The sequence below is a fragment of the Anoplopoma fimbria genome, chromosome 17 (assembly GCF_027596085.1).
Source record: "Anoplopoma fimbria isolate UVic2021 breed Golden Eagle Sablefish chromosome 17, Afim_UVic_2022, whole genome shotgun sequence".
NCBI lineage: Eukaryota > Metazoa > Chordata > Actinopteri > Perciformes > Anoplopomatidae > Anoplopoma > Anoplopoma fimbria.
Genome location: NC_072465.1, coordinates 15,491,794 through 15,506,173, shown reverse-complemented (window position 1 = coordinate 15,506,173; position 14,380 = coordinate 15,491,794). Strand labels below are relative to the sequence as shown.

Here is a 14,380-nt window from a genome sequence, read left to right as displayed (position 1 = left end):
AAACTGCTTCCTCTTGCTTGCATTAAAGCTGTGGAGATATTGCAATACTGATATGAAAATCCTACATTTAACCTTCATTTTACAAAAATGATTTCAGTAGAATTTTTTCTGGACGTTTTTCGTGATATGTTTTGTTCCTTTGTGGTCTTTGTCTTTAATTACCTTAAATGTAGAAGAGGTGTACAAAATACTCAAGACACCTTTCAATAAGTAATCCAGTACAACAACATCACAAAACTTGAAGGTAAGATCCAACATTTCAGAAAATATACTGACTTTCTTTCTCTCAGAGGTTTTGATGAGAAGAACAACACAACTCTTGTATCTGTCCGTTAAGTATAAGGGTAGAGCCAGGTGGTGATTAGCTTAGCTTAGCATAAAGACTGAAACAGGGGTAAACAGCTAGCCTGGCTCTGTTTAAAGATGACAAAATCCACCAACGAGCTACTCTACAGTTCAGTAATTAACAAGTTACATTTGTTTGTCCAATCTGTACAAAAACCCATGGACGTATTTAGAGAGCGCTATTTTCCCGGTGGCCAATCCTGGTAATGCAGCAACAAATAAACTCCTCTAAGGCCCAAAAAGCTTTTTACCTCTAAACCACCATTAGAAAAGAAATCTAACTTTTGGCAAGAATGTGAAAAAGTGTATTTGCCAAAAGGCCAGACTCTGTCTTTAAAACGTAGCATCTAGCTAGTTGACCGAACATCTCTCTGACTTTTGAATGGATTACATAGTGAGGCGTTTCTGTTATTTTGTCTACCATTAGTAACTCTCTGGTTGATTTTGAACTAATCCAGCTTTCCGATTCCCCCGACTCTGAGCATACCCGACCATCATCGCCTCCTGCTTCATTATGATCAGACCCAGGCGTGGACGCTGCCCGCCCAGTCCAGCAGCCGCCCTCGGTACCAGGCGCGTGTGATCGGTTGAATGAGCAGCAGGAGTCGAAACCGTCGGAGTAGCCCGCAGAAGATGGCGGCGGCCACGACCACGAGCGGCGACATCATCACGAAACCCAAGATGATGAGGGCGGAGCAGCTGTTGTCGTCAAGGTAACGGCAGATGGCAGAGGGGGCGTCAAGGACCTACGGGGACAAACACAGAGGGAGATCATAAAGTAGACAGGAGGGCTCAGGAGGACATGATCAACATTTTGGCATCAGCAGGGCCTATACTTCTCTAATGACAAAAAAGCAAAAAGGTAGGATGTGATGATCGTGTATGTGCATGTGTGTTAGTTTGCATATGCTCAGGGTGCAGAAGTGGGACGGTGTGGGTAGTGGGCTGTGACAGAGTTTCTCCCAGCCTCCCTCTACCGTTCAGATAAGGAGTGGCTCATTGCTGTGTGTAACCCTCCGAGCTGTCAATCACCTTGTGAGGGCGAGCGAGAGGCAGGATGGGCCAGAGAGAAAGAGATGGAAACTAAAGCAAGACGTAAAAAGGGCACTTACATCCTTACAAGAACATTATACACACACACATGACACATACACACATACACATAAAGTACAAGTATTTATTATTATTATCTCAAACACACTCAAAATGATTTGATTACGTCTGAAGCCCTTTTCTAAACAATCTACTATTGTAAGCTTTTTCAAAAGGAGCTTCGCCCTCAACAAACGCACCCTGGCAACAGTAGTGTTCAACACACTCATCAACACACACACAGACACAGAGACACACTTCTGTCGAGTGCACACTGTGCTTTCACCGCATACATATTCCTCCTTGTCGTGCTGTCAGCGTGTCTGTGCACAGCTGGTGCTGGCACCAAATCAGACAGTCTTGTCTTCTCAGTGGGGCCCTCTCTCCGTGTTCAGTCTGTCGCCACTGACTGACATTGTCTGTAATTGTTTGCTCTGAAATGACATTTGCTCTGGACTTATCCTGATTGTAGTCTTGTTGCATGGGAAGGCTTTGAATGTTCTTAATTTTTCTGCTACGTCATACGTCTGTGCCTTCAGAAACCAAATCATTCAACACACAAGCACCTGGGAAAAAGGACCAACTGTATCAGAGGTGGGCTGTGTTGTTGTGACCTGTCCAGTGTGCCAAGGTCAGAGCTGTAGATCTTCACAGCATGATTTGGCATCATGCCTGGACTCACCATATTTTACTGATGACCTGTCTACTCTTCGTGTGACTCACAAAAATGTTTGCCTCACCCTCTTGCTCATCTCAGTACGAGAAGCACAATCTGACCGGCCTCAGCATTGAGGTTCATCTTGATTTTTTTTGGAAGAGCTTTTTGTTGGTAATAAAAAACAATAATTACAAATATGAGGAATAAGCCTGAACACCTTTGTAGAGAAAGTGCCAATGTATTACTAGTGTAGCCAGAAAAAAAACTTTGCTTTGCTTGTTTTTCACCAAGACTCCAGGTGCCAGTCTTAACGAGCGTAAACAACATGGGATAACTTGCCTAAACTTCCAGTGAAGTCGAAGGACAAAGAGTGCAGATTCCTTCTAGTTAATGAATTGTCAATAGAATGTCATGTTGACACAGAGCGCTAACCTTATAATGCTTTGCTAAATCTTTTTTTAACCAAACGCAACGCTGAACATATCACATTTTAAGTCGTCGAACATGTCAGCAAACACTTGCTTATTTAAACAGTCAGCAGTTATGAAGCAATGTTATCATGATAAATGAAATTGCAATATTTACTCTGCTTTTGGCTCTGCTTTTCTCTCCATCACTTCCTGAGAAAAACATCTGGCTCTTTGGCTGATTAATGCTCCATCATGTTCACCAGCTAGTCGCTCACTGTGTCTGTCTGTCATTTGGTGCTGGGTACACACAGTGGGTTTCTGTTTTTTGCTGAATACAGCTGCATGCTGTGGCTGGAAACATTAAAGTGGATTTGTCACTTTGAGACACATTTCCTGCATTATATTTATTGTAAAGATAATGACTAGAGCAGCTTTATTTCCCTCAAAATGTGCACAAAAGTTTCCACTTTCAGGAACCGGGAAGAAACAATCCATGATGTCCATGAGAGAAACTTAAAGTTTCATTCCCTCATTGTAGTCTAAAGGTTTAGACGGAAACAATGAGCCTAGTTTGTTCAGTTTACATATATCATTAAGCGTTGTTTTAATCTGTATGATAGCAGATTGTTCACTCTGTACTTGACAATCACATTTGCTGCAAAAAGATCTTATTATAAAGCAGACAAAAATAACAATTATTTGTGAACATAATTTGTGGCAAAAAAAGTGCACCACACAGTTATGCTAAATATGTATCCTATTATTTTGCATTGAAAAAGAAATGAGCCATTCCTGCCCCTATAACAGAATCCTGTGTCTGCTATTAAAGTCTGGACCTAGTGCTGGTGAATCAGTGTCCTCCTCAGCCCATTATCCTCAGACTGATCATCCAGAGGCAGGATTGGCTCAGATGCAACTGTACAACTTGAAATTTGTAGCTCAAACCACACCATAAACTTTTCCTCTCAGCTTGCACTTTTGCTGCAAAGAGAATAAACAACAGGGTAATATCTCACCCTGGAGTGGCACAGGAAACCGGCGTACAGCAGCAGCATTGCAGGCAGCAGCACCACAGAGAAGACCAGGGCCAGGAGCAGAGCACTGGCTAAGACCACACACAGGTCCCAGAGGATGAGCGCCGCCCCGCAGGCCACGCAGCCCAACCTGCCCCTGCGGCTGCCCCACGCACTGCCCCCACTGTGGGCCACAGGAGGGGGCAGCATCTTTACCCCCTCCCCGATCCAGAACTCCTCCTCTTTCTCCTCCTCGCCTGAACCGCCATCGTCCAAGTCCACGTCCATACCGCACATCCTGAGAGCAGAGACAGACAAAGAGAGAGTGGACTCTGTTTAAAGCAGGATGAGGGTGAATTGTTCTGATTCAGACTGCAGGGTGGTTACAGGCAGTTACTGATACATCCCTTGACTTATTATTGTTTGAATTTAATGAATGTTAAAGAGATCTTTTTATCATTGTACTAATTTGAATTGTGTTTATTATGAAAATATGTGTTAAATACACGGAAAATATAGTTTTTTAACATATTTGCATGAGAACTTAGTCCATCTCTTGTCACTTCATACATGATGATCACACACAAAAACATGTTAATTATTTAATCTTATCTAATCTCATTTTTACATACATGCTATATTTAAAAACAGATTTAGGCCTGTCCCCTATCCGTCCTCTTCTTTTTCAATACAGGCAGCCAATAACTCATTAGAATATGTAAATCTAAAGACACACACATACACTCACACACTTTTGTCCTATGCCTTCCCATCGCTCCTCCGGTCAATCTCATCGATCAGGGCTTTGTCACTTTGCCAATACAATGCATTTCAAGCTGATGCAGCCCGGAGATTTATAGGTTAACCCTGAAGGACCTGCTGCTGAGCTGCAGACACAAACCAGGAGCATCACACCGGACGGGACATATGTTCTGCTCAGCTTCAACACATCATCAGTCATGCTGCTTGAGATGGTCCTTTACTTTGATGGATACATTATTGTAGCTATAGTTTCTGTTTCATTTTTAGTTTAGACTTAGTTACTCTGCTTGTTTGGTCCGTAAACTGTTTAAACGCTGATATCACAAGCATTAATAGAGCCACATGTATCCTATAATAAACAGCACAGAATATTGTTGCCTACCTCCAAGTACAGCTCCCGTTAATCCCTCCGGTTTGTTTGTGTTTGAGTTCTTCTTCTGATTCGACCCCAAATAAAAGAAATATATATATATATATATATATATATATGTGTATATAGTTGTTTTTTTAAACAGCAGCGGAGGGAAGCGCCTGTGAGTTGAACCCTGCGCTGCTGATGTGAAGCTGTTCGAGGAGCCAATGCGCGTCTGTGGGGAGCGAGCGACTCCGGGCCGCGCGCACTATCAGTCAGTGCGCGCTCACGCGGCCTCACAACAATTTGAATTTGCAATTTTTTTGTGATTTTGAACATCTTGTTTTTGTTTACCCCCAGTGGTCTAACCTCTCACTTATAGCTACAGTGATGTAAAAGTGTACTCCGGGTTGCGGTCAGTACATCATGAGATCACAGTTAAGCATCTTATTAAGTTACTCTTTAACAATAAGCCAATTCTATGGAGCCATTGTTGGTAGTATGTTGTGTTTGTCTGTTTAAACAATAATTAAAAATGTCCATACTGAATTATTAAGACAGCTGCTCGTAGCCTGGATCTGTTCTTTCTTGTTATCGGTCCGATCAAGTCAGTGTATTGGAGTTTAGTCAGATAATCAGATAACATCTCAGGAAAATGACATCAGGGTACACTTAAAACCATAAAGGTCACACATACAGTAAAAAGTGACACACAGATAAAAAATGATGTGGAGAAAAATATCAGAAAACATGTAGTATAAGGAAAGAAAGGAGGAGTAGTTTGTGCCAGGTGAAAGATGATAAGCTTCAAGGGAGAGAGAACAAGTCAATGTTTTAAGAGGGAATAAAAGTAAATCAAAGCTTGATAAACAGGTTCATATATCACAATAGGCTGAGATTTGTTCAGAAATGTCCCTCTGAGTTTCTCCCTCTGCAGTTTGCTCTTTGTCAATCTTCAGTGCATCAGCTGTGTGGCCGGGAGATAAGAAGTGATCGATTTGTTTTGCAGCACAGACAGACAGTCAACCTTTCGCTGTTCAAATTTAATTACATGGAACAAGGGAGAAAAGACGAGATGATACGGGACAGAGCTGACGAGAAATGGGAGAGAAGATACTGTCTGGGGGAAGTAGAGATAGAGATGAGGGGATGATTGATGAAGGAGAGGAAAGAAGCTGCAGAGAGTCTATGGGTTAGATGTTGTGTCTCAGTGTGTTTGGTGTCTGGCTCTAAGGAGCTGGAAAAGTAAGTTAAGAGGCTTACAGTAAATATAACCTGTAACATCTGCTGACATCTGCTGGACTCTCTGTGAACTTTTCAAACTAAACATAGCACAGATTTATTCAATCATTTGGCAGCCACTTCAAACAATATTCCTCCTGTAATGTCCTCCAGCCTTTCTTCATTGACTGGACTCAAATTTATACTTAACCCAGCCGACCATGAACTGAACATCCTCTATTCGTTCCTCTTAGGGCCTTCTAGCTTTGTGTGATTCTGTCGCTCTCTGCTACCCATGAGGTCAAAAACCATCCATTTACTTAACAGCATTCTGCAGGTTGCCATGGTAATTTATCTTCAATCACTATGAACCCCTTTAAAAGGAGATATATCTATCTATCCATCCATCCATCCATCCATCCATCCATCCATCCATCTATCTATCTATCTATCTATCTATCTATCTATCTATCTATCTATCTATCTATCTATCTATCTATCTATCTATCTATCTATCTATCTATCTATCTATCTATCTTGTGGTAATAATATGATTAATGTTATTACTGTATTGTTCATGTAATTAATGATTTCTTATTACTGAAATAGGTGGCATTAGGTCAGCATTCCACAATACGTACACTATTAAAGTCTAGATTGCAATACTACAAGTCTGAATTTATACAGAAAAAAATGGATTTCCTTGGAAGAAACTGCTCCTTTAAAACGTATAATTAGAAACTATGTTGAATTGTTTGTTTGTCTGTAGACAAATATCCATGTTTTTGCATGTTCAGCTGACCTGCTGTTCACTGATAAAATGACTCTCTATTATCATTAGTGATCATTAATTCATTTTAAATGAAATGCAAAAATTGAAAGTGTAGTTGAAAGTTGGACTGTCTCTATTTTCTTAAAGTTTGTATTAAATTGCATACATCTTTCTAGAAAAAAAATTGTTATGTTAACTTTATAGCAAAAAGCTTAAAAAAGAAAAAAAAAAACTTATTTTCATATATTATTCATAAGCCACATTCAATCCATATTCAACTCAAAGCCTATTATTATTCCAACTTGAACCTCAATTAAGAGAACTGGGTCTCTGTAGGGTCCTTTCTACATTCTGAATTAACGTACTTCAAATGATAGATTCACATTTTTTCAAATGCCCATATGAACATTGACAGGGTTATTAGTTTCTGTTTCTCTCCATACTGACTGTAAATAGGTCCCTTAGAAACATGACCACAATGTTGGACAGAGGGGACAAAATCTACGGTTTGAGTTTCATCACGTGGATATCTTCATAGTTCTTCTAGGTAAGAAATTTCCTCTTTGTGTTTCTATCTCTCTACAGCAGCTTGGAAAGTAAACGCTGTCTGTTGAAATACAAAGAATGTAACCTGATATAAGCTTCAGCCGGACTTTTAAAGGCATTTTTGCACAGCATGAGGACTGTGGGTTTTCCCTCTCATCTTTTACTTTGCAGACACGCTAAGAATAAATAAAAACCTCCTTTATGGGCATGGGAGCATTGCTTTAAGAAAGACTTGAATAAATGCCATCATTTCAATTCTGCATTATTCTTAAAGTCGACAAATCATGAAAAACATGGATAAACAAGTGAAAGTATGTGTACAACTTTCTCTGTGGCTTTTCCATCACGGCATCTCATTAAACTGTCTGGCACAGTGAGATCATATTCAGGCCAATGAAGCAGGGAACCGCAGGGTCTCTTCCCATCATGCACCTCTTCTGTGCTCCAGTAAGCGGAACCAGCATCTATTAAATGTTTGTCCACGACTGTGGTTTTGTTGATCAAAGAAAACATCACAATGTGCCGTGGCCCAGTTTTACACAGCAGCCACAAGAAAACCATTTCAGTTTTAGAGACAGTGAGAGGAAGCTGTGGGTGTTTCTTTGGTTCAACACAAAAACACTTTCTCCAACTCCATCTCTTGTGATGCTCACGGTGACGGAAAAGGAGAACATTAATTGGCACTATGAATAAAACAAAAGACAAAAGGGCAGTTATCACAACAATAGAATTTATTGCATTATAGCGGATAAAAGTAAAGAGACTACAGATGATTAACAGACATGTCATGTCTGGATTCACACATATGCATGTTTAGTCAGAAAAAAACAAAAATGCATAGGCTGGTGTGTTTATATACAATAGAGTGTAATTTGAAAGCATGACTTTGTGAGAGTGTGTGTGTGTGTGTGTGTGTGTGTGTGTGTGTGTGTGTGTGTGTGTGTGTGTGTGTGTGTGTGTGTGTGTGTGTGTGTGCCTTTAGATTAACTTTTTGACTGAACTGAAGCCATATTTTCAAAGTGCCTTTACAATACTACAGATTGGTACAAAGGATGCAGGGTGGAGGAGAGGAGAGAGGTCGTGAAAGATGAGCAAAGTGACAAAAAAACATGGTACCTATCCTCCATCTGATGTGTGTGGCAGTGTGTGATGGTCTTTGTGTGGGTGAGCATGCTTGTTAGAGAGTGCGTCTGAAGGTGGCAGAGGGTGAGACTGAGCACTGCTGAGGGTGTCAGATAAAGACGGAGCGTCCGGGACGTTGTCTGCTGAATACAGCTGCATCACCGCCCCCTCCTGGCCACCTTCTTTACTGCAGGACTGGCAGCTACAGTGGAAGATTCTCTCTACCAGCTTATCCACACGAGGAGACTCCTCATTGCCCGGGCACTCCAGAGTCACCTGTTCACACGCGCGCGCGCACACACACACACACACACACACACACACACACACACACACACACACACACACACACACACACACACACACACACACACACACACACAATTAATTACATACAAACATAGAGAGAGAGAGAGAGTTGAATGTTCTGGGTTTTTTTTTTTATATATCTAGAGGTACAAAGTCAATGGCTTCACGATTTCTGCTGGTTTGTCAAACCTTATGTTCTGTTAGTAACCTATTGAACAGGAACTGAACTTTATATTTGGCCTTGGTCTTAAATCCTCCACTTTATAACAAAGTGGTCTTAAATACTCCACTTTTTTATACATTGGATAGTAACAGTTGTTATATATACATTTGTAATATGCCATTGGGTAGATAGATAGTCAGATAGACAATAATGATAGATAGTCACCATTGTGTTGATTGGTATGATTTTCCTTTAGGATAAGTTGAAGTTGAAGTAAGTGCTCACAAAGCTAACAATACTTTATTTGCTGCCCTACAAAAAAATGAATAAAACTAATTTGGAACATTAAAGGCAAGATAACTAAATTATGCGGTTTAAAATTTAATAAAATAATATTCTTAACAAAAAATTGAATTGTACATTGTTTTTGTTGTTATCATATATTTTTCTAATGTACTAGTACGGTATAAGAACATAAAATGAGTAAGTGACACTGACATCAAACTACTGTAAACCTTTTAAGTGGAGGGAATTTTGGGGGGGAATTTTTACTTATTTTATTCATTCTTACTTGGTATACATAATTATTTACTTGTAATAAATGAGAAATTGTATTTTGTTTTGTTACTACCTTGACTTTAAGGTGGGAAAAATGTGTACAAATATTGTAAACCTCAATTTTTCACAAGCTCTTCTAGCTCTCAAGTCATGCAACTTCCTCTCTATATTTCCATTATCCATTGAAAATGATAATTCAGCAGTTTTATCAAAACCTAGCACCAAGTCCTAAACCAGCACGGAGCAGTATCCTCTTTCATGAGAGCCGACTTTGTTTTGTTTCAAACTGAATTTTGTTTAAACCAGACAAAAAAAAATATATTTCCAAATAACTAGAAGTTATCTCAGCCTCTAAACGCATTTTCTTTGGATTTTCTCAAGCAAAGAAAGTATGAAAATTAATTAATCTATCAGGTAACAGCAGTGCACTCCAAGAGATACAATATTTTCCACTGAAACATGAGGCGACCTCACCTAAAGTCCTCCCCGCCTAGCCTACCTGGCAGCTTTCCAAACTACATACACCTCACCACAAAGCCTTTGTTGTCGAAAGACTGGATTCATTCTGTCTAACACGGACAATGAACTTTTGAAGAATATAAGATACAGGATTAAGGTTTGTAGGTAATCCATAGAGGGAACTGTAGATATTGTGAAACAAATGTATTAAAATCCACCATTTCTTTACTTTTTTCTTCTGCTCTGCGCCAGTGAACAGTTATTCTTTCATGTTGGAAACCTGTGGTTTTTTGTGTGAGCTTGACAAGTCCGTGTTGGTGTGTGCTCGCTATGAGCTAATGTGCCATAAATCTTACCACTTCCCACTGTGTCTGGGCCGGCATGCAGGAGTCACAGTGCACCAGGGACTCGGTTGACTGTGGGAACGTGTTGGGGACGCTGTAACTGAAACACTGACCCAGACAAGCTCTGTGAGGAGGATAGAGAGCGTTATTGAATGATTCAACTGAACAGCCAGAGCGTTCATGTCTGTGAAAGCAAGAGCTGTGGATGTCTGGTAGCCTCAGGCCGAACACAAAAAAAACAAAATGGAGACTTGTTATTCATAAATGTAAAGTGAATCACCAGGCAACTTCTCCTTATAAGTGAAAATGGTTAAGATGAGAATGTTTCCTTTCCCAAATAACATTTTGTAAACATGTAAAGTAGTGTGAAAAACATGTATACGTCACTGTGGGGACCGCAGCTAAGGGTGGAATACACATAAATATTCCCTGAGTCATCGTTACTAGAATAACTAATGAACTGTTACGAGTAACTTAAAGGGGGAATAGAATATATATTTGTAAGGGTCACTGTGTTACATTTGCATGTTTTGTCGATTGACTACAGATCAAGCACACTGAAAAAAGGATAAGTCTGGTGGTATTCTATTTGTGTCAACAAATACCATTAAAAGAACAAAACAAACAACAAAGTGATCCTTGTATCAAGTATTTTCAGTGTCGCCATAGCGTGATTTAGCGTATTACTCCATTTGGGTCAGAAAACTCTTATAAATACATCACTGGGCCACATTATTGCACTGGATAACATGGGCCTGCTGCTGTATATACTCATCAGAGCAACAAATCATTGGCTGAAAATAGTCCCCAAATACATGCACTACTTACTCCTGTCTGAGTATTGTTGCTAAAAGGTACAGCTTCCCAGCTGTTTAAGTTTTTTATTTTTATTTAGCCTTTCTTTAACATGCAAGTACACATTCATGACCTGTTTCTTCCAGATTTATGTTCTCAATGGGAACCAATGGGCTTTGTCAGTTTCTTTCTTTTTCATTCAGATTTGTTGACAATAAGAAACATATAATTATCACCAGCGTTTGCATTTAATATCAATGCCTGCAGTTTTCAACTGATTTATATTTATTTCAAGTATGTACAGAAATCAACGTGCAAAGTTGTAACTTGCCCCATACAGTGTAGTGAAAGTAATTAGCTATTTCTTGATACTTCCGGTTGAATGGATGGATTAACTATCTCACACAAATGTTGAGTCTTTGATTTTAACTGAATTAAATTGGATTAAATAACTACTACCTTGTAAGGCAGAAAAACACAAAAATCTAAAGTACATTTCTACATAAGCCCTGTTCACTTGTTTCAGCTGAAGAGGAGTTGTCAGACAGAGACAGAGAGGGCCTTCATCCTGACCTGTTTTGAATAGAGCGAGGCTGACATCCCGTGTGCCCGACTATCTGTGTGATGGTCTTGGCTTCGCACCAGGCGCTCTTGTCAGGGAACAGCGCCAGGCGGTTGATGTGTGCAGGCGGTGCCGCTGAATACAGTGCAAACAGTGCCCAACAAATCTGAATCCTCTGCCACATGACTGCACCTAAAGGGGAAGAAAAACACATTATTTCACCACTCTGTTGATCTTGTTCCACACACAAACACACATTCAAAAGAGTAGTCACAAAATCTCTTGATGTTTGGCCACTGGCCGGATGTTGCCTTACAGTTAATGTGAAATTTGGACTTTGCATATCCCTCCAGATGTGAATTGACAATTTGATAAGCAGCATGAAACCCAGGGGTCTCTTTATTTCCTATTTTCTGCAGTCACGTGTTTGACTAATTTGAATGATTAAAAGAGACAACCTCTTAATTATCCGAATCACCAGCTGCAGTGAGAACAAAACTACACTGAGTTCATGGTGTCCAAAAAAGAGACAATACAATGGGGGAGGGAGGCAAATGTCTGCTCCTACCACCTGACTCTAAAAGTCTGTCCTCTGCTCCGCTTCACTCTCTTCTTTAAAAATGCCTCAACCAGTCACGTCATTTACAGCCTACAAAATCGTTTTCTCCTGCTGCTTATTAAAAAAAAGAGTTTTGAGGTCACCCACATAGACACACCTTTCAGCACTTCCATATGTCTCTGACACAAGACACCTTGTCTACAAGAAGCAATAGAGCTCTCCTTATCTATTGTGTACAGATATAAAAGATAAAGGGACACCTGGGGTGTGTTGTTCTGACAGGGGAGGATTTTCTTTAAAATGTACAAATCTATTTTTAATTTATTTTCCTGACTTCAGGCTACTTTCTTTAAACACAGCATATTTACAGACTGAACTCCCTGCTGTAGACTGCATTAGTGTAAACGAGGTAATTAGAATCAGCTTTATTGGCCAGGTATGTGAAGGTTACACATACCAGGAATTTAACACCACACCGGTTTGTTGTTGCTCTCATAGTACATTGTCAAAGAAAATACAAATGCAGTGGAAAAACAAGGACAGCTGAACAAAAGTTAACACAAACACGCATCGCTGACTATTACGCGTTACAGTAACGATTGAGTCAGTATGGTTGGGTTACCGTCTCAGATACAGTGGTGATAAGTTTATTTTTTTCCTGACATTTTACATAGTTTAACTTGCTAAAATCTGAATTTGAATAAAGTTTAACGCAGAAACCGTCCCCTCTGACTTTCTTTTTTAATTATCACCCTCGGTCTATCCATGTGACTCGTTAAAGCAACGTGATTACCCTGATGTTAAGTTTTTTGTGTTTTTTTTTTTTATCAAGATAGGAGAAGTTGTAACCGTCATTTTTTAACGAGGGTCGGATGAAAAGTACCGTTACCCTCGCTGGTAGAAAAGTAGGCCGACAGTGGTCGTCGTCTGGAGACTTACCGCCGCTCACCTTCCCCGAGGAGAGCTGCCCCGCTCACAGAAACCTGGACGCCGTCTGATCCAACCAGAGGATGCGGTTTGCTGCTCGGTGTCTGGTGTAAGGAAAATGTGAGGAGGTCGTCGGGATAAATCCGAAACACAGTCCGTCATAAAAACAGTTACATCATCCGGAAAGTAAAAAAAGAACCGTCCGTCCAGTGGGGAAGGATGGGGAGATGGGATTAGTTATGTGCGCTATCTCATCACCGAGTCCATCAGCTCAGACCGACCCTCCCCTTTGTTCCCTACAACGTCCAATGTTAACTTTCCCTGGCCACTCCGCTGAAAAACACTTTCCAAGTTGTTGGTTTTTTTTTTTTTTTTTTTGTAAAACTCTGTAGCAGGGGTTAGGCGCGGTTGAGCCCCCAGACAGGGATCCTGCTGTGCCGTTTCTGGAAGAAAACGGAGGAGGAGGAGGAGGAGGAGGAGGAGGAGGGAGGAGGAGGAGGGCAAGGGGGGGGACTGTTGGGAAGGTTTCAAATGTTTCCCAAAGTAGGAGCGAGGCCAGACTGCAGATCAGATTTACAGGACAAAAATGCAGATGGGAACACAAATGGTGTCATGCGTTATCTTTGCAATCTGGCATTGACTTACGTACACGTTTTTTTTTATTTTATTTTAAAATTAAAACACTCATAACTCTGATCGTACTGGAAAACAGATCCACTCCCAACAGGCCAGATGCTTTGATCCATTTTCTTTTACATTGGATGTTGAAATGATGTGTACATCACATGCTCATGACAACTTGATCTAATTAAGGCCTCAATAAGTTTGGAGTGAAACCACTAACTGACTCAAAGCAAATGCTTTGCCTGACCTTTACTTGTAACTGAGTAGTTTTAGAGAGTTTTATTGCAGCTTTTACTTCAGGAAAATATCTGTGTACAGCCGTATCAGCTCCAGCAGCTCCAAGCTGCAGTCATGCAGCAGCACACGTCTGCTCTTATATGTCATTCTAGACATTCACCAACACTGACTGAACAGTGTTGAGCCATTAGATGAACACATTGGAAAGGTAGCATTATTAGACTGGTAATTATGATTAATCATGGATCATTTTTACCTTATTAGAATGGTAATTATGATTAATCATGGATCATTTTTACCTTATTAGAATGGTAATTATGATTCATTATGGAGAATTTTTAGACAGGCACAGACAGGTATGGCCCAAGGGTTATGCCTGCCTTGTTACACCTTCGATGTGGTGTAAAACCCCCCCACACACACACCCCATTCCTGCACTTCATCATACCTGCTTACAGGTGTTCAGCCTGGCTTGTGTCCATAAGCACCCCTATCTGTCTCACGCTTCACTTGCAAACAAATATTTAAATGGACAGGGGATGAGTGACAT

General features: G+C 40.4%; 2 protein-coding genes across 6 annotated transcripts; both read right to left on the bottom strand.

Moving 5' to 3' along the window:
• Positions 1-819: 819 nt before the first annotated feature.
• On the bottom strand, positions 820-4,692 carry LOC129105479 (transmembrane protein 88). The gene is made up of 3 exons (XM_054616527.1): positions 4,663-4,692; positions 3,522-3,816; positions 820-1,091 (listed from the first exon to the last, which is right to left on the bottom strand). Exons 2-3 carry the CDS (start codon positions 3,813-3,815, stop codon positions 864-866), a joined length of 522 nt encoding a protein of 173 aa, XP_054472502.1. The 5' UTR covers position 3,816; positions 4,663-4,692; the 3' UTR covers positions 820-863.
• A 3,206-nt stretch (positions 4,693-7,898) lies between these two features.
• On the bottom strand, positions 7,899-13,316 carry nbl1 (NBL1, DAN family BMP antagonist). 5 transcript variants are annotated; one of them, XM_054616523.1, is made up of 4 exons: positions 12,926-13,316; positions 11,495-11,675; positions 10,139-10,250; positions 7,899-8,569 (listed from the first exon to the last, which is right to left on the bottom strand). In XM_054616523.1, the coding sequence occupies exons 2-4, from the start codon at positions 11,665-11,667 to the stop codon at positions 8,288-8,290; spliced, it is 567 nt and encodes a 188-aa protein (XP_054472498.1). In that variant the 5' UTR covers positions 11,668-11,675; positions 12,926-13,316; the 3' UTR covers positions 7,899-8,287. The 5 variants fall into 5 exon arrangements, with proteins under 5 accessions (XP_054472498.1, XP_054472497.1, XP_054472496.1 ...); XM_054616522.1 differs by having other exon boundaries at positions 12,932-13,316; XM_054616521.1 differs by having other exon boundaries at positions 12,982-13,316.
• Between the last annotated feature and the right edge of the window lie 1,064 nt (positions 13,317-14,380).